The 27,754-nt window shown below is 47.9% G+C and overlaps 1 protein-coding gene across 1 annotated transcript in view; it reads left to right on the top strand.

Annotated features, from left to right (window-relative positions):
- The window catches only part of VAMP8 (vesicle associated membrane protein 8), a 118,314-nt gene extending 93,560 nt beyond the window's left edge, over window positions 1-24,754 (top strand). The window contains exons 2-3 of the mRNA XM_069619046.1: window positions 4,048-4,218; window positions 21,258-24,754. Coding sequence (XP_069475147.1) covers window positions 4,048-4,218; window positions 21,258-21,401 — 315 coding nt within the window. The 3' untranslated portion in view covers window positions 21,402-24,754. The remainder of the gene's footprint in view (window positions 1-4,047; window positions 4,219-21,257) is intronic.
- Window positions 24,755-27,754: the final 3,000 nt, after the last annotated feature.

Here is a 27,754-nt window from a genome sequence, read left to right as displayed (position 1 = left end):
ACGGCGTACATGGTTAAAATGGTTGGCTGCTGGCTTGCGCCTAGTTGCAGACTCTGATGCCGGTACAAAAGGTAATTTATTGTTGTCTACTTTGTTTTTTTTTACAGCCAGGATGTAGGCACTGAATAACATGATTGGGGGAGGATAATCTACTTGCCAGATATTGTCATGTGCTCTCCCTGTAGAAGAACGGGTGACTATGAAAGTTGGTAGTAGAAGATGACATCTGTTGCCTCGGTAAAATGTCATTCGAGCATTGGAATGTCAGCAGTTCCATAGTAGATGACGCAGTAGCCGTGGGCTAAAATAGCCTTAGAGGCCATCTCTCCCAACATTCCAATGTTTCTCTTCGCTTTCCATGTTGTGTGCTGAATACTCCATCCTCCTCGGGTGGAATGTTTAAATGGCTAGAATGCCCCCTCTTCTTCAGGACATTACGAGATGGTACTGTGGCGTGGCCCTCGTGAAAGGCTGTCGGATGTATTACCGGCTTAAGACACGATGAGCAATTAACACATAACAAGGGTTCTCAGGAATGTTAGTTATTTATTAAGCGCACCAGACCCGAAGGTATCAGGGAGCGGGCAGAAAGAAGTCGTACAGCTTGGTACACAGTTTACATTGGTTACAAAAGTATCAGAAAAACATCTAACCTAGCAAATAGGCATTATATGTACATAGAGTAGGCAGTGGTAAATAAATACAGACAGTGTATATATAGCAACATGTACAGTTATTCACGGGTATGGTCAGGTTCTGCAGGTTTATTTATCCTCATTCTCGAAGAGCCAAATAATCAGATGTTGCCTAAATTTAGTAAAGGTTTGGTCCATTCTGAGTGTGGTAGGTAGTGAGTTCCACAGTTGAGCTGCTTTGACTGGGAAGCTGGAGCCCCCAATAGTGGATAGTTTAAAGCGAGGCACCTGAAGGCAGTTGGAATTCACTAGTCTCGTGGGTCTAGTAGATGATTTTTCTAGAAAATCTTTCTATTAGATATCGTGGTGCTTTATTGTTTAGGTATTTATGGATGAGGGAAGCAGTTTTTTAGTCTTGATTTTCTCATGAGTGGATAGCCACTTGTACTTCCTTCTTGTTTCAGAGATATGTTCTTTCTTTGAGATACTGAGTGCGGCTCGAAGGGCATTATTTTGGAGTATCGTATCTGTATTTTGTTAATAATGTATTTGTTGGCTCCAATGTATAGGGCGTTGCAGTAATCTAGTTTGGAAATAATGAGGGCAAAGATCCGATATTTTCTTAAAAGGCTTTTATTAATGTTTCCGACTTGCTGCATATAGGGAAACGTCTTTTCAATAATAGTCAACGTGGTGCAAATGGGTGATAATGTAAAGTCTGCCTGGATTGATTAGATCAGAAATGCCACAGCCTAGACCACTCTATAAATCTAACGCTGTAACCTGGTGAGTGGCACATGCACGCCCACGTTATGTACCCCGCACCTTTCTCGCAATCTCTGCTACATGTCAAATGCCCACATTTTCCTAAGAAGCTGCCCCTTCTCTTGGTCCTTGTACAGTACATGACTTGATCCAGCCAACTTCTCAATCCAAAGCCAACTGGCAATTCTTCATCAAGAACATCGGTGTTGGAATAATTCCTAATTTGTATGTTGGCCACCAAGCTTGCACAGTTTTAGTAAGGAGGGCCACTATGTGGCATCAGATGCTCCAGTCCTGGGAGTGGGTTGTGATGTGGGAATGCAAGGAGACTAGGTGGCTCCTAGGTATTGATTTTCCTATTAAACGGCTAGAACATAGTGCTCCAGTGGCATAACAAGGGAAGGCCTGCTCCCTCATTTTTTTCCATGCACACCAGTTTTGTCCTGAGCATAGTGATGGCCTGGCTCCTAGAGAGGCGAGGTCCACCTGAGCTGGAGCTTTGCAGCTATGTAGGTAGAGAGGCGAGGCCCACCTGAGCTGGAGCTTTGCAGCCATGTATGTAGAGAGGCGAGGCCCTCTTGAGCTGGAGCTTTGCAGATATGTAGATAGAGAGGCAAGGCACCTGAGCTGGAGCTTTGCAGCTAGGTAGGTATTTTATTTATTTATTTATTTATTTGTAATGCGTCGGTAACCCACAGGCATCCGGGCGCAGAGAGACTGATTCATGCTAGGCAGATGAGGAGGAGTAGGAGGCTAGGGAGTAGCATGTTATTTGAAAAGATGGGTCTTCACATTTATTCTGAATGTTGTAAGGTTAGGTTCTGATCTCGGAGCTACTGGGAGGTTGTTCCACTGCCGAGCTGCCTGAAATGGGAAAGATTTCCCGGTGCCCATGGCTCGGGTTGCTTGTGGTACCTGTAGCTTGCCTAATGTTTGAGATCTTAAGGTCCTGTTTGGGGTGTATCGTATAAACCTGGATCTAAGCTAAAATGGGGCTGCACCATACAGACATCTGTGTACTAGAGCCATGGATTTAAAGAGGATTCTCTCCTCAACTCTAAGTCAGTGGAGGGATCTTCTAGCCTCTGTCACATGAATTCTTCTGTTGATCCCTTTTTCTAACCCGGACTGTGTTGTTTTCCATTATCTGACATTTACTAATGCTTTTTTTTTTGATGCTCCCAGCAAGAGTGAGTTGCCGTAGTCGAGGCATGCCAGTATAATGGCCCTGGCTATTGTGGCCGCGTTATTCTCATTTAAAAGAGGGCGTATAGCTTTCAAGAGCCTGATGTAATATGTATTATTTTTGTGAAGATAGTTTATTTGGGATTCTGATCCCAGGGAAGCCTCCAACATCATCCCACGTGTTTTAACATGGGAGACCACCTTAATACATGAGTCTTTAATAGTGAACTCTTAGAATTCTTTACATAACGTATCCCTTGCTTGATTGGAGCCAAAAATCATAAGCTCAGTTTTTATGCTGTTCAAGCACATCCAATTGTCTTCCATCCATTTGTCTATCAGATTATAAATGGCCATGATCTTTTCCTTGTCTAATTGATAGTCACCCTCCAGTTCTAACACTAGCTGTGTATCATCGGCATAGTTAGTAAAATGGACGCCGATGGATTCTAAGAGTACACATAGGTATTTCATTAAAAGATTAAAGAGAAGAGGGGAGATGCTGGCTCCCTGTGGTACACCTGCACTTATAGGTGTAGATGTAGAAAACTTCTCTTCCTAGTGTATCCTAGCTACACGGTCTGTGAGGAAAGATGCTAACCATGCCAGGGCTGCCTTAGAGCAGCCCGCGGTTTTCTCTAACACTTGCTGTAGCAGATTATGGTCAACAAGATCAAAAGCAGCACTTAGGTCTAGAAGCATTAGAATCCCTGTTTTACTTTTGTCCACTATGGAAAGCATGCGCGTTTGGAGATCTAACATTGCAGTTTCTGTACTATGGGCAACACGACTGCTGCTCATGCAGGATGTTATTGGCTTCCACATGGACAAAATTGCTACAGGACAATTGCAAGCACATGATTTTTAAAACAAAATTAGTATTAGTGATTGGGCGTATGTTACTCGGATCTTTGGGATCCACACCCGTTTTTTTTTTTTTTTAACAATGGTGTAATGGTCACCTTTTTTATGGTTTGAGGGATCCCACCGTCATGGAAGGATGCATTGATTATCTTGGTCAGCACTGGGGCAAACAGTTCTTCATTTTCCGCGATAATTTTAGGAGGGATTACATTTTCGGCGCAAGAAGATGGTTTCATCTTAACTAGCACCTTCACCATCTCAGAGAGGCAGAGGTAGAGAGGCGAGGCCCACCTGAGCTGGAGCTTTGCAGCCATGTAGGTAGAGAGGCGAGGCCCACCTGAGATGGAGCTTTGCAGCCATGTATGTAGAGTGGCGAGGCCCACCTGAGCTGGAGCTTTGCAGCCATGTAGGCAGGTGTCCGAGTGGTGATTGCTTTATAGGTACACTAGCTTAGTACTAAAAGAAGGGTCCAAGGATGTGCTCTTGATGGCTCCTCTTTCCTTTCCCAATGGCTCTACATGGTATCCTTTAAACATACTCTAGACTTGGTGTTGCTTTAATTGTGTAACTGTTAACCCTTCGCCTTTGTTGCTTCTAGGGTCAAGATGAGGGTCCTGGTCCAAGCACCGTGGGAACTGATCGTGTGCGTAACCTGCAGAGCGAAGTGGAGGGAGTGAAGAACATCATGTCCCAGAATGTGGATCGAATCTTGGCCCGTGGGGAGAATCTTGACAACTTGAGGAACAAAACGGAAGATCTAGAAGCCAGTGTGAGTGTCTACTGAGTATTTCATTCATATTAGGCAAAGACTGGTCTGCTGCCGCAGAGAGGGTATGGGATTTTTGTGGGAGTGTAATTCAAGCTTATGGGACAAGGCATTGTCCTGTTACACCCCCACACACCTTTCTCTTTCTCTTTCTCCTCCCACCTTACAGGAAGCTCCCACTTTCCCACTAGTCTGAACACAGGACTCGAGCAGACCAAGGCGGAATCCCCACAGGAATACTCTTTATTTTAGGTCTACAATGATGTAAAGGACGCTCTTGGCTAAATTTGATGTTGATCGACCATGATTAAATCAAGTGATTCTAGGGCAGTCTTAGGAGGACTTGGTTGGGCCGTGGAAACGGTGCATAGGTCCATCATGCCTGGTTCAAAGGGTTGCCTCCTTCACTGAAGAGTCATTGCTGTCAGAATCCTTGGAGCACTTAAGATGTTGGTTCATAGCTTCTGGCCCTTTCCAGGTGTGCAGGTTTGTGTTCCAATAGTCTGAGAAGTGGGCAGTGGGCCTTCATTTATCCCCTTACGGGAGGCTGCTAGTGACTCCAGTCTCCTATATCGCGCATGGCTACATTCAAACATTTGCCGGCAAGTTAATGACTGGCCCATCTACTCCGGTATCTCCAAGCATTCAGTGAGGTTTCAAACAAAGGAACAAATGCACATTCTCCACAGATGGGAATCTGCCTATGCCTGTCAGAACTGGTTTAGACTACTACACCCCAGCTCTGAGACTGGCATCCTGTGGCCATATGTTAGGAAATATTTCCATTTCATAGGTAATTTTCCCTCCAGTTGTGTACCCCCCAACCTTTTGCTTTGTTTAAACACCATAGTCTGACTTTGCCAGAGGAGCACAGCCTTCTGCTGCACTCCCCTGGGCTTTTTGCTCACTTTGTTATGGGGAAACGGACATGCTCTTAAAGACAGTCAGTACTGGGAGACTTTGTTTCCCATAGTCCTTGTCAATGTTGCAACCTTCCACTATAGTGCACTTGGGTCTTCCTGTCATTTCTAAAGGCCCTAGATACTATCAAAGGATTTTTTAGAAGTGCAGGTGGGCCTTGGACAGAGCTGGTGGCAGCTTATCTTCATGTATTTTTAACCCTTGCCCGCCAGGTAAACCGCGGTTACTGCGTTTGGCACAAATAGGTGGCATGGCTCCAAAATGACCATGCCACGAGGATCTTTGTCCTGTCCTTTGGCCATCTTGCCCCTTCACCAGGTCGAACCGACCCTGGTCAGTACTTATTTGGGCATGCATTCTCCTGCGAAACGCCAAGCTTTCGCAGGCTTCTGCAGGCCTTATGTGTGTGCTTCCAGGATGTGGGCTAGACTGTCTGGTTCCAATACACATCCTGGGTGCCAGAGTCTGGTGTGCTGTGAATGCCTGGGACCACTGTGGTCCATGATTGATCCAGATATGGTATGCCTTTATGTGAGCAGATCTCCCATTGGGTCCTCTTTGTTTTAGCGCAAAGGAGAGTTTGGATAAGAGAAGGCTCCAACACCCAAACCATGTCGATCTCTGGAGTTCTCACTGAACGAAAGATAGGTTCCAAGTATCCTGAAACTAAGAAGCCGAGTCGAGGCACCCCTGGTAGGTTTGGCACCCTGAGCCCGCCGTCGTCCCGCTGGACCCCTCTACATCTGGTCATCCTTGAAGGTCTGCGAAGACGCTTTGACCCATTGGAAGAGTGGGACCAACTATTCTCGGCACCTTCATCAAAACCTGCAGCCAGTGGGCTGACCAGCTTGCGCAAGACCTTTGCCCTGATACCGCTGCCGTTTCAAGGAGGCCTTTGAAACTTCGCCAGCTCAGTGTTCACAGCACTCTCACCCTGAATTTCGTACACTTAGCATTCCCAAGTCTGGAGTAAAGAGAGGGCGCCCAAATCGGAGTACACGCGATTACCGTGTCGCCCAGCAATGGTGACGAACTTTGCAAACTCATTGCAGCATTGCCCCTCTGTGCCCTGAAGCCTGCTACAGGAGCGGAGACATCGCCACTGTCCCGTTTGGGAATCAACGCTGTAACTTCGTCGCTGAAAGCCGCAGAGCCACGAGATTACTGCATTTGAACCTGCAACCGAAGTGGACTCGACTGATGAAGTTTGGTCCGGAATGCGCCGGGTGTCAGTGAGTAATTGCAACCCTAACCGGTGGCCCCTAGCGCATCAATCCATTTTTACGCCATCAAGGGGAGACATTCCACGAATAGTGGGAACCTATTCTGCATCACCTCACCCAACTTCCTGAGCTACAAAAGACTCTGTTTCGCCCATCTGCTCTACCGCGTGCACCAGCTTTGCAAGTACATTTGAGCACTAGGCTCCCCTCATTTTAGGGATTGGACTGCCTTTCAGTTAGGATTGTGTTTGATGCAGAAGGGCCTAAAGACTATTTGCACTACCTTCTTCCTTCCCTTTTTAGGTTGTGGATCCATTTTGTGCATTAACCCTTTATACTCCATTGGTCTTGTGTGTGTGTGTGTGTGTGTGTGTGTGTGTGTGTGTGTGTGTACATAGATATATGTATATCGATAGGATTGTGTTGGCTTGGAAGTATTACTGTGATTTTATTTGTGTGTTTGAAACGCAAAGGCCTTGAAATAAATTTATTTGTATTTTTAATATACATATACACCTGACTGGAAGTGATTTGTAAGTGTCCTTTTCTCTGTATGCTCAATGAGGTCTTTCAGTCACCCTCACCTAGTCTTGACCGCCGCCAATGCTACTTTGATTGGTCTGGCTTGTCCAGAAGGTTACCCTCCAAGAAACTAGGCTGGCACCTCTGCCCACCAGGTCAGAGTTCAGAAATCCATCTTCCCACCTCTACAATCCCTCCGCCCAATAGGTTTTTTCTGTTTGCCACGTAGGATGACATCATAGCTGACGTACATTGAGGTATAAAGCCTTTTGCGTAATGGAAATGCCATCAGTGTGTGAGCTGTAGGTTTGTTTGCCAGGTTTCCCTACTTTATTGAACTGATAATAAAGTATTATTTTGCCATAATCTTCGTGTCCGTCCGATTATTTGGGCCTGACATAATTTATTTGGTCATCCCATTCAGCACCTGGAACGCTCTAGGTGCTATTGCACAAATGTCCACCCAGGGGGCGAGTCCCAGATTTGTCCAATTCCTCATATTTCGGAGGTCGTCCCTGCAACTGCTCCTACACACGGACAGAGGTAAATGGGGAGAATGCACTTCCTGCATCTTAATCTTCACTTTTCTTTTCCATATCTGTCTTCTCAACAATAATAGATGGGGTGTATCTCGCAGGTAGCTTTCCAAGATCCATAGTGCCTCTTTGAGTACCTTTGGGCGTATAGCTGCCTGCATCAAAACTTTGTCCAGCGTCTGTTCATCCGCCAGCCACCATGCCAGATATTTGCTTTGGGCTGCTAGGCAATCTAGCTCGAACCATGGAAGCTGGACCCCACCATCTTCATATCGCATGAAGAGCATGTCAACACAATTCTATGTCTCCCCTGGTTCCAGATAAATCCCCTAATCTAAGAGTCCTGAGTGCTGAAAAAAGTGCTGGGTATATTAAACATGACATTGCTAAAGTAATATAACAAGTGAGGTAAGACTACCATTTTTAATCGACTCCACACGTCCTATTGTTGACAATGGTAACTTCCTCCCAAAGCCCATAGATTTTATCACTTCACCTAGCTCCTTAACCATGTACTGTCTATAGGTGTATGCTCTGCTTTGTGCCATATGTCTATCCCTAGATACAGAAATGGATGTGTAACCCAGCGGAGTCCCAGGACAGGTAGGTCCTCCAGTCAGCGTGCACACATCACTGCCAAGGAGAAAAAAGACCAGACTTCTCCCTGATAATGAGATACCCGAGAGCCTAGCAAAATTATCTAACACCTCGTACAAGCAGCAGATTATCTTCCGGTTCCTGTAGATATAGAAGGATATTGTCTGCATGGAGAGAAATAAGATGACGTGAACCATCAGCTAGAATTCCGGCCTCGTTGAACTCCCCATGTAGGTATGCAGCTAGCGGTTCCAGCATCCATATAAATCGCACTGGTGACAGTAGGCAACCTTGTCTGGTGAAACTCCATAGAGCCCAGGGCGAGCATATGTATCTATCCGTACGGACCCTGGCGATAGGCACTGAATAGACTAATTTCACACATCTGAGAAATCTGCCTCAATTCCAAATCTATTTAGTGCCACGTACATCCAGTCCCAGTAGACTGAATCAAAGGCCTTAACCACATCAAGGGAGGCCACTGCATATCAGCATCATGTGACTGAGTCCAGTAAAGAACGTATTGGAGTCTATGCATGTTTAGGGAGGGGTTCCTCTTGGACACAAACCCAGTTTGGTCACAGTGAACAAAGTAACCAATCGCTTGTTTAAATCATCCTGCCAACAGCGCCCTTAGGCTTTTAACATCCTGGTTTAAACAGAGATGTAGACTGGGTAGGGCCTGAGGGCAAGGCCCACCCAAAATCTGTAAATGCCCACTCGGCAATGCTGTGTGGACATTTACAGATGTTAATGCCACTGCGGGGGGCCCAACTACATTAGCTTCAGGCCTCACTTGTTAGACACTCCTGGCTATGCCTCTGGGTTTAACATGGATAACAGTCAATTGAATTCACGGAGGGATTGTTGCTTCCCTGGCTTCAGAACTGAAACTATCACAGACTTGCTCATACTAGCTGGTAGTTAGTCAATTTCTTATGCCTCCTCAAAAATCTTCAGCATTGTGGGTTTCAAGATCTCTGTTTTCTTCTGAGTCTGTCCCCCACCCTGGCATCTTCCCCCGTCTTTTCCCAGGGATTCACACTGTGTAGCTCCATTTCCATCAGTATAGCATCCAAATCGGCCCCCTGTTCTGTCGACACTAGGGCAGGTCAATCTGTGACAGCGTGAAAGTAACCTCGTCCATAGCCACTTTCTACCCTCTACCATACAACCTTCTATAGAATGCGCCAAAAGTTTAATTGATTTCATACTGAGATCGCCAGCTTGTCCCGCACTCATTAATGACCGTGATAACATGCCTCAGGCTCACTTTTTCGGGCAGAGCCATACTAATGGTTTTACCTGACTGTCACCCTCCCCATGCATTTTATATGCGCACACCATAGTGAAACTTCCAGAGTCTTTTCTGCGCCTACGTGACCTACGTTTTACCAGCTCTGATTCATTGAATTCACCCGCGACCCCATCTCCTTCCATTTTCTGTATGGTACTTTCCAACTCCGAATTCGGTCATCAGGGATCTCTGAATGCCACCTGCTCTAGCGATCGACTTACCCTCACCACTACTTGAAGTTTTTCCCATATGCTTTCCCACCTAATTTTGCTCCCCACATTCTTATCAAAGAATCCATCACATTCTCGAGGTGGTTTCTGATGCTAACATCTGACAGGGCCACCACTGGCAGACGCCACATTGGTTTCAGAGGCAGTGCCCCCATCAATCTGAAATTGCAATCAACAGGGAATGGTCAGAGATTGATAACTTGTGTCCTCTGCCTCAATAAACTCCAAATGTTCCTGCCCAGAAAACAAGTAGTCATTCCTAGTGAAGACTTTGTGCTGGGACGAATAATATGAATAGCATGGTTTATCCCGATTCAGAGCCCTCCAAATGTCCACTAGGAATAGATAATTGAGAATGGTATTAAGAGTTTTAGCAGCTGCAGAAGGCTTCTTGTGTTTAAGATCTGAACAGTCTACCCTAAGGTCCAATGTACAATTAAAATCTCCCCCACCCCCTCAAATCTAGAATATTCCCCTTGTGTGTAAACTTGCCATACCGAGAGCAAAGAAAATCAGATGCCATTTGGTTAAGGGAGTATGAAGTGACGATACATATTTCTGTTTTCAATATAACCATGGGCAAATACCAACTCCCCATGTCATCAGACTAAGCCTTGATCAATCTAAAGGATGCCGAACCGGCCAGCCACCTTAGAGCCCCTCTCGCATATGCCAAATAATTCAAGCCATATCCCACCCCCCCCCATCTGGCCACAACCTTATCCTGTTCTTCCTTCAGAAGGTGTCTCTTGCAGGATAGCTATTGTGATTTTCTTCCTGTGTAGTATGAGACAATCCTGTTACGCCTCAAGTAAGTATTCATTCCCTGAACGTTCCATGTTATAAGAGTAGCCATGTTTGACATGCAATCCCATTGTCCACCTATCCGAACCCACCCCTTCCCTTCTTCAAACATTTGGTTAGGCTTTGGCCCCTAATAATCCCCTCAAGGATCCTACCAACCCCAGCCCATCACCCCCACAACCCTCCCAAACATCCCCCCGCAAGCCACCCTGAGCACACTCCCCTCCCTATTTGTGAAACTCTGCCACCCAGAAACAGACTAAACAGGCTAAAGGAACTTAACAGAACAGTAAGTAAAACCAAACGACTTTACAGCCATCACCATTCTAGCCAGTCAGCACTCCCAGAGTAAGATTACTCCCAAGAGTCTTGCAGGTGGTGAGGTACGGTTCCTAGTTACCATCTCGTGGTCTATAACGCATAAACTCTTGACCGTGAGGGTCAGCACAGTACTCCAGAAAAATTGTGTCATGTAAACCAGTGAGCACCATCAATTTGGGAACCCATTCATTGAGCTTTCAGGTTCGCCCGTACCCACCCCATCATGGGTGTACGCCTTTCTGCTTCTTTGTTGTTTTCCAGAGGACTCGTTGCCATTCCATTACCGTCCATCCACTTCTGCAGGGTCTTCAAAGAATATTGCTTTTCCTTTATACCGCACCTTCAGGTTCGCTGGATACACTAGCTTAAATTGAAGGCCCAGATGTCAGTCTCTCCTTGGTAGGGACACACATATTCTGTTTCTTCTGCATCATTGATGTATAATAAGGATAGATTGCCAGCTTTGATGCTACATGGTGTATAACGCTGCCATCTCTAAAAAATTGGATCAGTTCTCTGTCCCCGAAATTCAGGACTCCTGCTATGATGCGTCTTGGAGGTGCACGTAGCAGCGTTCGGCTTACCCGGAATCAGTGCACCCTTTCGACTGTGAAGCCTTGGGATAGCTTGTCTGGGTCAATTCCGTGGATTAACATTTTCATGATGTAGATTGTCAGGCCCCTACCTTCTTCTGCTTCCAGAGGTCCCAGGACACAAATGTTATTGCGTCAGGGCCTCTCCTCTGCCTCTAGTTCCAAAACTCTGTTCCTGGCCCTTAAAGCTTCCAACATTGTCCGAGACCTTTGTAGCCATATTTTCAGAAAGCCATTCTTCTGTGTTTGTCAGTCTATCAGACAACAAGTGTATGTCTTGCTGCAAGAGGTTGACATCAATTTTTACCTCATCTATCTTGCGTTCGAGTAAGGTGCAAAGTGATGCTATTGCCACAAGGACCCTGACTTCTTGATCTGATGTCTGGGCCTTAGCCTCTGCTGTGGATGTCTTTTCCAGGGGCAGCGGGGCCTCTCTCTGCGTCCCCTTGGTCGGAAATGAGTCCATAATGGACCTCTTCTGGCTCCTTTTAGGTTTTGAGTCGAATGTGTAATGTTCTCTGGGCCGTATTGCAAAAAGTGTAAATCAGTAGGCTGGTCACACTAGGCCCAGCTCTCATCTGGCTCCTACGTGCTCCACGATCAGCCCAACGGGCGGCAGCCAATCCCCTGCAGGCCCAACAGCAGGTTGCTGCCTATGGCTCTAGCACACCAACGGTTGTGATGGGCTCGGTCTCCCCCTTCTGTGCCCACATCGCCTCAGGCAGGCTTCGTCATTTAAACCCTGCGTACATCCAAGGCAAGTCCGCCACCACACTGAGCATGGGCTCTCTGCCCACTACAGCCCAATGGGGGCACCTACAACTCTCCAGTGGCCGCCAGCTCTCAGCAGCGCGGGTCCACTGCCATTGTCACTTGCACAGCAGCACCACTGCCACCAGTCACTGCATGCAATCTATTTTGACCACTGAGGGGGTGAGCAGGGTTCCCAATGGCGGGATGTTGGCCCAGAGCTGAATGCGCTCCAATAAATGGCAGGATCAGCACCTTGTTGCTACTCTGCAGGCCGCTCCATCCCATCTATTGTCCGACATCTTGGGAGCTCGCACCATCTCTGCGCCTTTGGATCTTAACTGCTGAAGTCGGCCACTGTTCGTATTTAGGTTCGGTAAGTCAAGATCAGTTTGGAGGATCACTCTCGGGAGGTAATGCCGTCTGTGTCTTCATGGTATGCCCTCTAGCCACGCCCCTGGTCAGAATCATGAAGTATGCTTGGATACTCTTCTGTGGTTGATTTCTTGCACATGAGGAAACATGCGCCACATGATCATTTATAAGCGATCATTAGTTTGTGACAAATCTTACACTCTGTCACCTCTTGCAGAATTCCCAATTAAAATGCAAATCTATCCATGTTTGGAGGTCCGTACACTTTGGATCCCACAAAATAAACACATGGGTTGTTGCACACCACTCCCATATGGCAACAAGAGGAAAGCACAACAACATGTTATTTTGGCATTTTATTAAAAAACAAACATCCATCTGATTTTCACTCCCCCCCCCCCCCCCCCCCCCCCCCCCCCAACTCCTCCTGGTATGCCAATACAGCGAGTTTCGGATGAAGCAATTTGCTGTTCACCCGTGGTCTCGTTAGATTTTTGATAGGCTACTCCACCGTGATTATTTTTCTAGCAAAATCCACTACTGTTATTTTTCTAGCAAAAAAAGTAGAGCACCTTGCTCTTCTTACCTCGCAAGAAAATGTTGCTGTAAGCTTCGGTGCACACCTGGTAACCGACTTGGCCAAACTGCTCCTATGGCTTGTGAGTTTTTAAGTGAGGCTGTTGAAGTTTCCAACTTTTGTAATATGGAAAACATCCTTGAATATGTGACTGTATCTGGGGATGTGCCTACTTACATAAAATAGAGCATGTCTCCTATTCATAACATTGCAGGTGTGTTGTATAGAGAGTCCACTCACCCCAGTCGGGGCATATTGACGCTAATGGCAGACTTAGTTATCCAACTCAGGGTGCTCCTTTTATTGACCATGAAAGGTCAAGGGTTGAGTAGACTTGTCACAGTTCTAAGCTGTGACCATAAGGTCATATACAGATCCCTGTAGTAGATGGTCTAGTCCACTAAGCCTTAAATCCGGCTGATATACTAGGCTTGTTTTTGGAGTAAACAGAAAGGTAGGGGGATGGCAAGTAGAGGGATTTAAAGAGGAAATCCAAAGTTTTGGATTTCACCTTTAAATGCTATTCCTAAAATGAGGTCTTTGACGTGTTAGTGGTATCTGGTGAAATAAAGACCAATCTGGAACAAAAATGGATATAGGACTTGGAAAGGCCTAGAATACTTCCAGTAATCCTAATTACTTGACTTCCGAGTTCTACAATATTGACGGTGTCAGTCTGGCATAGACCTTGTGCGCAAGTCAAGTCTTTTTTTAGAAAATAAACTAGCTCCTTCTATGCCCCTCCCCGAGATTGGGCTACGTGTAGTCCTCTTCCTCAACTCTTCCTGCATTATGATAGGAAACCGTCCAAGTAATGTATCTGCACAGGATAGGGTGGGAGGAAAGTAAGACTGTAATGAGGAAGAGTAGGACTTAAAGTAGTAGGTAATCTAAGCATTACATCATTGTTCCTCTCCCTCATTATAATCTCATTAATTTGAAGATAAGGCCAGTGCATAAACATTCAATAATGAGTGAGATACTGGGATGCTGCTGACAAATGTTAATCTTAGAAAAGAACCAGTTAATGCTTTCAATCTGATGCTCAAAGCCTTGAGGACAAAGGCACAACATTACTTGAAGCAGAACTTACATTAAGCTTATGCTGTGAAGGAGCATAGAGTCAGAAGGTCAAATTGTGTCCTACGACTCTTGATAAGATAACGACTTGTAGCCTGTGCCCAAGAGGCAGATGCTCACCCTATGGAATGCCCTCGAATAGATGGCAACTGAGTTTGTTGCTGATCTAGGCAAAAACTATCAACACTCTCACATATCTGCTCAGAGTTTGGGCGGCATTTGGTTGGCCTCGATGCCAATTTCTTGTACCACAAGTAAGGAGTCTCTAAATGGTGCTTGATATAAATGCAGATCATCCTACCAAGAGTGAAAGGAGAGGGTCATCCTGAGCAAAGGTAGGCAGAGTGACCTCCTGGACATGACCTTTGGCAGATGGGAAGAAATGGCTCCCAGAACTAGCCTGTCTGAGAGGAACTAGCATTAAAGTAATCTATGCTTGATTGCTTCACCCTACATCAACACCTCCTGAAGAATTCATGATGTGCCTCTGGGTGTGAAAGAGCTGCAATGTCGCTCTGAATATTTGTATGCGCAGCTATATTTCTGTACTACTGAAGCCTCCTACTCTGAAAGGACTTCAATATCCAGGGCATGAGATGCAGTGCGTCCTGCAGAAGACTTGGTCAAGTTAGAGGATCAGGGGGGAATTGGATGGGCCATGCTGGTGCAGTGAAGAGAAGCGAAGACCTTGTCCTCCACATTGGAGCCAACAAGACAACTAATGCCTTGGCCCTCCTGATCTTTGATAATACCCTCACATGAAGTGGGATCATTGGAAAACCAAACGAGAGCCGCTGCGGCCATTGATCAGTCTTGATCTCTCTTGTCCAGGCCCCTGGGTCCCTACTTCTGGAGGAGTAGAGGAGTTGTTGAGGGTATTTGTGAGATGCACACTGCTCTATTCTGGGACTACCCATCACCTGGATAAATGGAGTTCTCTGGAAGCTGGAAATGTCCTGCCGATGGAACATGCTAAATAACTCTTTCCTTGAAAGTATGAAGCCACTAGAGACTGGTGAATGCCTTTTGAAGTGATAATCGTCTGCCAGTTGCGTTCTAACTCGGTCCCCAGAATCTTGAATAAGAGTCTCATATTCCAGAGGGACCAGTGACTTCCATCTCTGTCTCCCCAAAGGCTTCTAATGCAGTCTGATCGAGGGGATGGAGAAGATGCACATTTCCCTTTGTAGCCACTGGCAAACTGGTACTGTGTTTGTGAAAGAAGTGGCAGGATTGAATTTAGGCATTTTCGGAGGAGAGCAGTATTCTTGTACAAATTGCATCAGTGCGGGCTCCGATGAATTGCAGGATTGGCCTCGCTTGATCATGCTTTCTTCCAATTGTTTACTTCACTGAACCTTCCCTTTAAATAGCAGGTGTTTGTTTGGGGGGTTGTATTGTGTATGGGAGGCGGTGTGGGGATTGGGTTTGTGGAGAGCCGGTGCAGGCCAGCAGGGAACATTGTTCCACTACTTCTTTTCGTACACTTCGACCACTGGTCTTAATTTTTTACTGTTTAAATCTGAAATGTAATCATTGTTATTTTTGTAATTTGTAATTGCTCTGAGCATGGAAAGTGGATACCAACGGCCACCCTTATCCGCCAGTGTCCTTTTTCACCCAGCCATCCTTGCTTTAAGAGCAGACTCTTCATGGGTGATGGGTGTGTGAAGCGAGTTGCCCTGGCGGATACTGTTTTATGCATTGATCTTCAGGGCAATGGCATGAAACCTTTTGCTTTTTGGCGTTTCTGTATGCTGCTGTGACCTCAAGTGCTTTGAAGTTTCTATGTTTTATGCTAACACTAAATGGGAGGCCTGAATTAACAATCAATTTCGACACAGTGGTATTTGTACTTTTTTATTGGAAGGTGCTCTCTATTAAGACTGCCTGATTTACATCCCCTTGGTGAGCAAAGTGATCGAGATGCAGACACAGTGCACGGGCCTCCCCTGCATTCATTCTAAACCTTTCCCATCCAATGGTGGTGGTTCTCCAGCATGGGGTCTGGCATGGATTCACATGCTCATTAATATTCCCCCTCGCCAGGCTGGGAATCCTTGGTAAAGGAAAACCGTTTCAATTTCCCTTACAAACTGTATTTCTCCTTTCAACCAATCACTGTCCTCTGGGTCATACTGACCCCATCCAATGACAGCCCTTTCCCTAAGCACCTCCTCTGTCAGCTGTCTTCAGATTTTTACTGCACGCTTCAGTGTTGGGAGTCCTCGAGTTTGCTCTGCAAGCTACTTCTAGTTTGTTTTTTGTGTTTTCGACAGAAAAAGTTTCTATTTGTTCCAACAGAGCCTGTGTGCTCTTTTCTCCATATGACGACAGTGGGGATCCATTGTCGGTGAATTTCAACAGCCCTCAAGAATAAAGACCATCGCAATTTCCAGAAGGCCATCTGGCCTACTTTGCGCATTTCGACCATGACGGAGGAGAAGGAGGGAAGGTCCCTTTTCAAGCCATGCACCAAGTACGGGCTATGGATTGTGTTTGTGGAAGAAGCACCTACAATGCCTCTACTGCCTGCACCTGGACCATGAGGAGGCGAGGCGGAGTGCGAGATACGCCTGGGGTTCTCCAAGAAGATGTCAAAGGACAGGCATAGTAGACTGGTGGCGTGGCTTAATGCTAAGGCCTCTGCCCATGCCCGAGCAGGGTCATGCCTCACTCCTAACCGGCCGGTATGAGGACCGGTCTTCGAAGTCCTTTGAAGGCTCCTCATCTGTGGGGGCTCAAGACAAGGCCAAGAACTGCAAGTCTGAGTCCACCGGGATTGCTGCAGAAGCAGGTCCGAAGGTGGATAGGGCGCGAACATCATCACCCTCCGCTTCCATTGCCAGCGGGCAATTGAGCTCCTCCTCAAAAAGGAAATCTACCCCAGCTAAACTGCAGGAGAAATCGGCGAGGCCACAGACAGAGGAGAAGAAGGCCGAACTGTCCAAGCAGGCTTAATCGGCGCATGCTAAGACTTCGTCAATTATAGTTGGTGGCAGCTGCTCCTATGACGGCTAAGGAGATTGACCCAGTGAAGGTAGCCCCCACAGCACAGAAAGTATCCTTGCCCCCTAGTGCAACAGTGCCTTTGGCAAAGTCTGCTGGCACGCCAGAAGGGGGGGAACCGGTTCAAGCCCCACAGGAGGGGGATTAAATGGGGTGGGGGTGAGGAGGCCCCGAAACAGCCCACCCAGGCCGTGGCACAAGCCATGGAGGTTAGTCCTCTATACTGTCAGCCTTCCAGATCCACGACCCAGAAGCCTACAGAGGCTGTTAGCAGGCCTACGGTAGAGGAGGACAGTGTCACCATCGCCCATAAGGTAGGACGCTGATTCCGAAACAGGCTGGGACTACTGGCCCCCATGCATGCACCGTGGTGGGTGGCCAGCTAACAAGGTTAGTCAGTGAGTGGAAAAAGATCACCACCGACAGATGGGTACTGGACACTCTCGATAAGGGACACACCTTGGAGTTTCAACGTAGGTGTCGGCGGATCCCTCCGGTTACCCGTCAGGAGCATCATGTTCCTCAGCTCTTCGAAGAGGTACAGGCAATGCTGTGAAAGGGGTGAGTAGTTCCCCAATGGCTCTGGGGCTTCCGGAGTCTATTCCAGATACTTCCGGTCAAAGTAGACAGGGGCTGGAGACCCATCTAGACTTGCGACTTCTCAACAAATACTAAAGTCCCAAAAATTCAGGATGGTCATGTTGCACCATGTGCTTGGCCAACTGGAGGAAGGAGACTTCTTGACGTTGCTGGACCTGGATGATGCCTATTTCCACGTCACCATTCACAAGGCACATCGAATGTGTCTGCGTTTTGTAGTGCGGGTTCAGCACTACCAGTTCAAGGCCCTACCTTTCGGTTTGAAGTCCGCCCCCAGAGTGTTCACGAAGTGCCTGGCACCGATGGTAGCCTGACTACGTCTGCGGGATATACACGTATACCTGTACCTCGACGACTGGCCCACTAGAGAGAATTGGCTGTCGGACACACGGAAGCGACTGTCCAGCTACTGACAGATCTGGGATTCTCCATCAACTATCCAAAGTCCTCTCGACATCATCGCAGAACGCACTGTTCCTAGGAGCCAGACTCCGTACAGTGTCCTGCCTCGCATCATCGGTAGAGGCCATTCAAGGGAAGGTACAGCAGCTGTTGTGGATGAAGACCGCCACAGTCAAAGTGCGAAGTCTCGGCGTGATGTCATCCTGCATCTACCTCATCCGGATCTGCAGGTTACAGATGCAACCTCTTCAGGAATTCCTGGATGCTTGCTGGATACAGGTTTCCAGAAGCTTTGCGGACAAGTTCCTGCTCGACGAGGAGTTCCGTTGGGCGATAGGGTGATGGGGCATCTGCTCCAACATCGCCATTGGCACAGGGTTTCAAAACCCTGTACACCAGGTGACGGTCACCATGGACGCTTTCCTGAACGGCTGGGGAGCCCACACCAGACGTCTGTACACCAGAGGCCTTTGGCTGCTGGAGGAGAATGATCTCCATATCAACGTCATGGAGCAACGCGCAGTGTTCTGGGCCCTCACATCGTTCCTTCCGTTTCTGAAGGGCAAGGTGGTGAGGATTTTCATGGACAACACCACCACAATGTTCTACATCAGGAAATGGGGGGCACTCGAGCCCCAGCGCTCCCAAAGAAGCGCAGGAATTGTGGCGCTGGGCCGTCAGACAAGAGATGTTCCTCGTCACCTAGCGGGAGTCAAGAACACAATTGCAGACTCTCTCCTGCCACGAGTGGGAACTTCGATAGGACCAGGTGGACCGCATTTTCATCAAGTGGGGCAGGCCCCAGATCGATCTGTTTGCAGCAGCAAACTCCAAATGCCAGAGGTTTGCCAGCACATTCCACCAACCGAGGAGCATGGGGGACACCTTCTCCTTCCTGTGGGAAGGCCTGTTCCTGTACGCATTTCCTTCGTTTCTTCTCCTGCTACGAGTCATCAACACACTCGGACAGTGCCAATGCAGGATGCTACTCATCGCCGCAGCGTGGCCGAGGCAGATTTGGTACCCAGACCTTACCCCTCTTCCCCCCCCCTTTGTCAAGCTGCCGGTAGTTCCGGATTGTCTCACCAGTGAAGCAGGTGCAATCCTGCATCACGACCCAGGAGCACTGAACCTGAGGGCTTGGCTCCTGCAGCCCTAGAGCTTGGAGGATACGAGTTGCCTGTGGATTGCAGAGAGATCCTTGCCAAGGTCAGGGTGTCGTCAACTTTGAAGTGCTACTGTCACAAGTGGAAGCATTTCGCTACGTGGTGCCAGTCGCAGAAGATTGCCCTCAAATTCTTGCATACCTTTTCTCCTTGGCAAAGGACGGCTTGGCACACGCTTCTATCAAGGTGCAACTGCTGGCTATCTCCCACTACACCAGGTCTCCAGGAAGATCTTCGCTGTGGTCTCACCGACTCATCAAGGAGTTCCTCAAAGGACTTCTATCTTTCCCGCCAGTGGAGGCTCCTGCTCTGGTGTGGGAACTCAACATGGTTCTGACAAGGCTCATGGCGGGCCCCCCCTTTGAGCTGATGCTTAGACACCTCAAGTTCCTCATGTCGAAAACTACTTTCCTTGTGGCCATCACCTCTGCCAGGAGGGTGGGTGAGATCCAGGCCCCATCTTGCAAGCAACCATACCTGACTTTCTCCGAATCGAGGGTGGTGGTGCTGTGGACGCACCCCTCTTTCATGCTGAAGGTTCTGTCAGAATTCTACCTCAACGAGCCTTTGGTGTTACGTGTGTTTTTCCCGAAACCTTTGTCTCCGGCTGTAAGGGCCTTGACTCGCTGGATGTTTGTGCCTTGAAGTCTACATGACGTGCACAAAAAGTTTTCAGTAGACTTAGCAACTGTTTGAGAACTTTGGTCCTGTGAACCATGGAAAGGCATTGTCCGAGGCTTCCATTTCAAGGTGGCTGTCTGGCTGCATAATGCATTGTCATCAGTTGTCGAACCGACCGCTGCCCGGTCAACCGAGAGCCCCCTCCCCCAGAGCGATCGCTGCAATGACGGCCTTCCTGTCTGGTGTGCCCCTGCTGGACATCTGCAGCGTTGCTACGTGGAGGTCGACGCACACCTTCCCAGGGTTTTACTGAGTCGACAGGGATTCCAGGGAGGAGGCCAGAGTCAGCCAAGCAGTGCTATGCAACCTGTTTGCTTGAGGTGAGTCTGTTCCAGAGATAACGGGTGCTTCTGTTGAGCCTTGCCACCTCCTGTAGTTGTGTAATGTGGTACTGCTATGTATTCGTTATTCATGAGCATGTGAATCTATCCCAGACAAGGAATACGTTACTTACCTGTAACTATTGTTCTCCAGCATGGGTCTGGGATGGATTCGCATGCAAACCCTCCCTCTGCTGCTCTTCTTGGTCATACTGCCAATTTACTTGCTTACCAAATCTGAAGATGGCTGCCAGAGTAGGGGCTTAGAGAGAGGGCTGTCATTGGATGGGGGCCCAGGGGACAGTGATTGCTTTAAAGGAGAAATACAGTTTGTAAGCGAAAGGTTTTTTTTCTTTCACCAAGGATTCCCAGCCTGAAGACAGGTAATATTCACGAGCATGTGAATCCATACCAGACCCCATGCTGGAGAAAAATAGTTACAGGTAAGTAACGTGTTCCTTCCTGAGAACAGCTGTTGTGTAGGTTCCACATGGTCCCAGTACTCCTGGGCAGACACCAAGCCTTTGGCATCCAGATTGATCCGACCATTGTGAGCTAGTGAAGGATCCCTGTGGGGCACACGGTCCATTCCACTAGAGGGCAGGTGGCAACTTCAGCACTGTTATCGGGTGCCTTTTGAACATCCATATGGAAGCTATGTAGTCATTGCCTACTCCTTAAATATTAGTCTTAGCTCCCACTTGAGGTATGAGGCATGGCTTTGCCAAGCAGCGTTGCAATGGTCCCCCACACCCCACCCCTTTGAGGTTTACTGAAGGCCCCCTCAGACCTTTCCTAGTATGAGGTGTTTGGTTGCTGATGGAGGGGAGAATGTGGCCGAGCATCCACGAGGCCATGAATATAAGGAAGCTACTAATGATGGAAACCTATTCTTTTCGATTTAGTTGTATATGGACCGTCATTGATTACCTGTTTCATGAGCTGTTGTCACTGATATAGTACATGTTTAGTAATATATTTGTTCCATTTCCATCTGTTTCCTCTTCTCCTCTCACTCCCGTTTCTATGTCCCTGCAGTCTGAGCACTTCAAGACAACCTCGCAGAAGGTGGCCCGCAAGTACTGGTGGAAGAATGCCAAGATGATCGCCATCATCTGTGTGGTGGTGGGCATCATCGTCCTCTTCATTATCCTCTTTGCCACTGGAGCAATCCCCACATAAATGTTCAACGTGCCCTCCTCCCTCCTTCCCTGTTAAATCCACCCTGTCCCCTCCCAGCTTCTTCTAGGTCATCACCGGCCGAACCGAGCCACTGAAGCGTCCGGCAAGAATCCGCCTGCCTCGGAGATCGACACCATCAATCCTCCGACTGTTTGGGGGGAAACTGGGTTAGGGCTCATCTTCTGTGTAAACAAGCCTTTCATTTCCATCTATGCAGCACCGGGGGTAAATGCCTGATTTTGATCAAACTCTCACTCCAGTACAGCTTGCGGCAGAAGCTGCAGTAGGGACTGAGGGAGGGGGACGGGGACTGGGAAGGTGGCAGGGGGATCCGTTTAAGGCACACGCTTTTACCCACACTTTTCCGAGTAGAACTTTATTAATAATTTCCTGATATGAACAGTGGTACAAGGCTCTTAAGTGTAGTCGAGCAAAAGGTTTCCATGCACTTCTTTTCTTGAGGTTCAGCACTGACTAGTACTCTTGCCAAGTTTAGGGGGTTCATCATGTAAATGGCCGGCAGTCATCCATATCGCCATTGTGAGCACGTTCCTGACAAGCTTAGCTATTGGCAGTGCAAGTCGAGAAGGCATGACCCAAGTGGATGTGTAGCCGAACTGATCGCCATTGGGTTCAATAGAAAGCCAGTCTACGCCTAAAGATGGTGCGGTTGGCTCTGTGTGCAAGAAGGGGCGCTACTGAGGACACCCTGAATCTCAAGTCCTTCGTGCATGAACAGAAGCCCAGTGACCTAAGGCCAAAGGCTTTCACCATCTGCAAAATTGTGGTGCCAGTAAGTGTCAGGACAGAGCCACCACTCTACGCCATTGCCTGAATAAGAATTGGGGCACTCCCCACTGGGCAGTTCTTCACCAGTAAAAGTCACAAAGTAGCAGGGACATCAAGATTTAGGCTTCAGTCATGAAGCGCATTAATGAAATTCGAACGGACAGGGGAGAGATATGCAGTGTGGCTTGACCTTTGCTGCATCCATGACGTACTGAGTCCTTCTCTGGTGTGACGTCGGCAATTGGCTCTGGCTTTGCACCGATTGGATTGGTAGCTTGGACAGCCCTGTACTGTGGCTAGGATCAACCATCGGAATGTCCATATTCTTGATCCATGGCTAGGACTGCTCTGAAGTATTCTATGCATGCACCAGCCATGGAAAGAGCATTGAGCGTAGATAAATAACCGCAACTGCACTGCATTTATCTACATGGCAGCCATGTTGGAACACTGCTGCCGAGCTATGGTTCTGAGACCTCCTCATTAATCTGAATATTACCCATGGATGTCCCCCCCCCCACACTTTCTCGTGCTCAACTAGGCTGCCACTGCACTGCCACGGGCTGAGTGCTTCTTTTTCATGAATGGCTCTACTGTTGTTCTAGACTCAGAACCATGACCATTTGAAGATCTAGACAGAGCAGTTCTCAGCCTACATCAGAAATGGATCTGATCTCCCACCTGGTCTTGCATTACTTTTTTACTATGATTTACCCCACTGGGGTTAGGTTTCTTCTTCTTCTTTATCCCTTCCCAAAAATGTCAGTGCTTGGTGGGGTGGCTTCACCCTCCATTAGCCTGAACCCCAGCCCCACTTCGGATAACCAGAGAATGTCTTTAGTTTTGACAGTCCTGAATGCGTTTTGCAAAAATCACAGGGGTTCCACCGACCATGGAATGAGCGATGTGGACACTTCCACTTTCCAAGGTTGCTGGCCGTGTTACTACACCAATATTAACGAAATGACCCTGATGTGCATGTCGCCTTCAGTGGAAATAGGTACGAGGCGAGGTTACTGTGGGCATTTAAATCTACCATCGCTCTCCCCCCCCGCCCCCCGCCCCCCAAATGTGTACCTCCCACCCAGGGAGCAATATTCTTCTAGTTCTATGCTAGGATTTGCAGCATGCTGTGTAGCAGCACCACAGGGTCTTCGCCTGTCATGTGCAAGAGAGAGGCCACCAGTGCTGGAACTTGTGAGGATTACATAATCCAATCATTTACGCAGTCCTGAAGGAGATAGCACAATGTGCACTTTGCATGGGTGAAAACCTAGAAAACCTGGCCAGCCAGGAAAACTTAGAGGTTGAACGAGGAGTACGTGCCTTTTTATTTTTAGAGATTTATACAAATAAATATATATTTGCATATGTATGTAAAATAAGAGCCAAACCTGTTTTTTAAAAGGGAGGTGCCATCTGGTATGTGTGTCTGCATTTCCTAAAAGTTTCTGAAGTTTGTGCAATGAACAATGGAAATTTATTTTTGTTGCTCTCTGTGTGTTGCATTTGTGCTGCACTACATGGCCTGCATTAAAGTAACTTTGCATCGGCACGGTGTAATTTCTGCGGCAGTGCAAATCTGTATCAGTGCAATCTATTTTGACCCTGATGCAACTTTTGCACTTGCGTAGACGTTTCCTTGCACTGGTGCAAAGTTTCTGTAGTACAGGCCCTTTGTCTGCCATGACAATAGTTATGGGCAGCGGATATGCCGTACTTTGTGGTCCATGGTGTTGGCCACCGCTAAGTTTCTGATTTCATAATATCAAAGGTGAAGCTTTTCAGATTGTTGCTCGTCTCCAACTGTTATATAAAAAAAAACATTTTTTAAACTATGATTTTTGTGGTATGTTGAAAATCCTGAAATGTTTACATCCTGTAGCCCCGTAGGCCACTCTGTTGTTGCAGACCTATGCTAATTATGTAGTCATGTTCTACAGAAACTATTCTGGTTTTGAGCTTAATCAAGCTACCTATTGCGGTAACACCAGAGGGAACTGGAGGGGGGCAGCCCTTAATTGCTTCGCTGGCTAAACCCCACGCGACTTAAGATGCAAGTAGGGCATTGCAAGAGAAGGAGCATAAAGGCACGTGCCCCCATGAGTGACCGGAAGAAGCAGGTAGAGCAGACAGGAAGGAGCACGGCGTAGGCGATTCGATGTGTGGTGCCATTATGTGTTTCGGGGGGAGGGGGGGGCAGATGTTCACTTCAACAGTCTTGGTGAAGGTTGGCTGTTGATCATTTTCTTAAAGGCACCGTAGGGTTTGAAACAAATTATCGTTGACTTCCAAGCATACAGAGCAAGGTAAATGTTTCTTTCAACAAAAATGTTGAACATGGCACCTCCCCTTTTTTTTAATCAAAAGCTAATAATTACATGGGACGCCCTTTGGCGGGTCCCTTGGCTCACAGCTCTGATCAAGGGTTATTCTGTAAAATGTTTTCACTGTAAATAAAGCACACAAATTGCCCTCCAAGTTACAAATCGTGGAATGATTACCATTAAAGATTTAATGTAAGAGTTGCTACAATGAAAATAAAAACTGCTGCATTATGAAAATGTTTCCTTTTTCACCAGGGCCTTTATTCAGTTCCCCTCCCAAAAATATTTCCTCTTTTTGTCGTAGTGCAATTTTTTTTCATTGCTGTTTCTACTTCGGTTTACTGCTGTAGGACCGTACCTCTGGTGAACAGGAGGAGGCAGCCACCCCGCAGAGAGGGATTGGTAAGCTCTCGTCTGAGTTGGTCCTCAAAGTTCTTGCCCTCCTCAAAGGCAGGGGCTCCGAGCTGCCTTCGTTCACCAATTGGTCGCTGTGTCGGAGCGATCAAGGGCCAGTTTTCTGTCCTGTGGTTGATTGAGATCATAGTACTATAAGGAAATTCAGTAAATCTGATAATTTCATTGAGATCCACTCGGACGCCCTCAACAAATGAGAATAACACTAACCCTTCTCATAACATCTAATGCCTGCATACAGAAATATTCATTGAAGCAGAATCATGGGTGCAGGGTCTTAAACTGTAGGAGCCTTACTTCGCCTGTCAGTGTGCTGGAAGTCTGAACCGCTCAAGTAATATGGTTGTGCGCACTCTGCCCAATTCATGGTCGTCCTGCCGAATCTACGCTGCCCTATTCAAAAAAGAAAAAAGAAAATTGGACATATCCGGTCCAGCAAGTATGCATGGTAGTTTGTCAGTAGGCCTCTTCATTCCACACTTCCTTCGTGTACTATTGCTGCAATGCAGCAACCAACTTTTTTAAGCCTGTGCCAGTAAGTAGCATAGCCTTACTCGTGAATGCATACAATATGCTTTGCAACATATAACTCTAGGACAACCAACAGAAAACAGGAGCTCTACGAGAGCAAATAGACAGGCGCTTCAAATGAAGCCAAAATGCCTTCCATGGCCAGACGCCTGTTTAAGTGCATTATGGTCATGGATCTGGACCCCATGCACCTGAAGAGTCGTATCCGCTGTTAGCAATTGTACCCTGATCAGTGTATGTGCCAGGCAGCTGGTATGTGCGTATTTCGGCCTAGATAATCTGAAGCCCCAAAAAATCGCGTAACCCTCAGCACACTCTAGCATTACCAGCAATGTTGCAGCCCCATGTAACGTAGTATGTCTGGAGAGATGGCCAGGGACTAAACTGCTTTGCCCATCCCATCCTCCCAAATCTCAGACCCACAATCCCTCACGCGTCGAGGTCCCTCAGATTGTTTTTTTCCGCCCAGCTTCTGGTCGCCTTCACGCGGAGCTCCTCGAGAGACATTGCAACTCCTCGACCCCTGGTCGTATTTTCTCTAATATTTATAATCCCTCCCTCGACGCAGTTGTAAGCTGTTCTCCGCCGAAAAGAATCTTCGACGGAGGGTCGAGCGGAAGAAATCCTTCGGCGCTGCCGAACACGTGGCCTGGCCTCGCAGGCCATATACAGTAGGGAGAGTGGGATCGTGGGACATCTCTGGGTCTTTTCTGAGAATGCCTTTCCCTTTCCCCTTCCTTTCCCTTGGGGTGTGTATCGCGATTTATTGCCTCGGCTATGGAGAGGACACGGTTTAGGTTTTGCCCACTTTGTAAAGGCAAATTCACTTGGAAGGACAAGCACTCACGGTGTAACCGCTGCTTGCCCCTCGATCACAAGGAGGAAAGGTGCGCGGCGTGTCGGCTTCTTAAGCCTAAAACTCTAAAAGACCGAAGGGTTAAAAGGTGGGCGGCCTACGCGATGTCGAAGGCCGAAGGTTCACCCGCCGCTGCTACCACCGACAGTGACGAGGAACGCGATACCACGACCTCCGCTACGGAAGTCGAAACCCCCTCTAAGGAGCGCTTACGCGCTTCGTCGTCTGTCCCCGGCCCCGACGGGCTCGGCTCACGCCCTGCTTATGGGGATGAACACCCCGGCGACACAGACGCACACAAAGATCCACATAAACACACAACCCACGGCTCTATGTCGACAAAGTCGAAAAGACCTTCGGCGCCCAAGGAGACGCAGGTTCCACCGGCGGCCTCCTCGGACCGTTCGGGTTCGAAGCCCCTCTCGCAACCGCAGCCGCGACCTGCGACTGGGCTTTCGGCAAACAAGGGCGCTGCCACCAAACCATCGGCCGGTGCGCATCAACAGAAAGCGCAGACCGCCGTAGAGCGTTCGATACCCATAGCGTCGAAAACTCAAGCTTCCGCCGACAAACGAGTCGCCGACAAGCGAGTCGCCGATAGCTTAGCAAGGATCGCTGTAGCCGACGCCCAAAAGCGTACGCCGAAGATTTCGTCGAGCGTTACGCATAAATTAAAGGATACGCCGAAAAAGCCCGAAGGGAAGCAGGGACTACCCCCTTCAGGCAGGGAGTCTCCCGACACACCAGAAGGTTTTTCGGAGGGCAATGGTACACTTTCCTCGACGCTTTGGGAGAGTTCGAGCCATTTCGAGTTAGATAACCCTATGTTTCCCCCGCCAGACCGCTCTGGGGTACCCCATGAAACTATGGAAAGACTCCACCTCTGTATGGAGAGGATGGAAAAGTTCATGAGCACCCAGGCCTCTCAAACACACAAGAGGACCAGAGAAGGGCCTCAGGAGGACCCCAGGGCCAAAAATCCGAGGCTAGTCGATCCCCAGCAGGACACAGCCTCAGACTTCCAAGATGTATATGACCTCACTGGGGAGGAGCAAGACTTCGAGGAAGAAGATGATTTCATGGACAATGAAGAACAGAACCAGGAGGAATGTCTGGAAGACAGAACAGACATTATAGAAGAAGGCTTCGGGGTTAACCCAGAAGAGGGACCTTCACACCCCTGGCAATCACCATCAGTGTATTCCGACACTGATGTCATAAACCTAACTCCTCCGGACAATTCTCCAGTTAGGAACACGTCTCCAATTGACGATCAGCCAACGTTCAATGCACTGTTGCGCAGAGCAGCAGCGCATTTCGAACTCGACACCGGGGAACTCTCTCCAGAATTGGACTTTGTGGAAAGAGTGATTAAGGAAAAACCCCCGGTCAGCCAGACCATTCCACTCCTCGCTTCAGTGAAGAGAAGGATCATA

This window comes from Ambystoma mexicanum, chromosome 10 (genome assembly GCF_040938575.1).
Source record: "Ambystoma mexicanum isolate Mex_15411 chromosome 10, UKY_AmexF1_1, whole genome shotgun sequence".
Classification (NCBI taxonomy): domain Eukaryota; kingdom Metazoa; phylum Chordata; class Amphibia; order Caudata; family Ambystomatidae; genus Ambystoma; species Ambystoma mexicanum.
The sequence above is the reverse complement of the archived record's forward strand: the minus strand, read 5'-3'. Positions and strand labels throughout refer to the sequence as shown.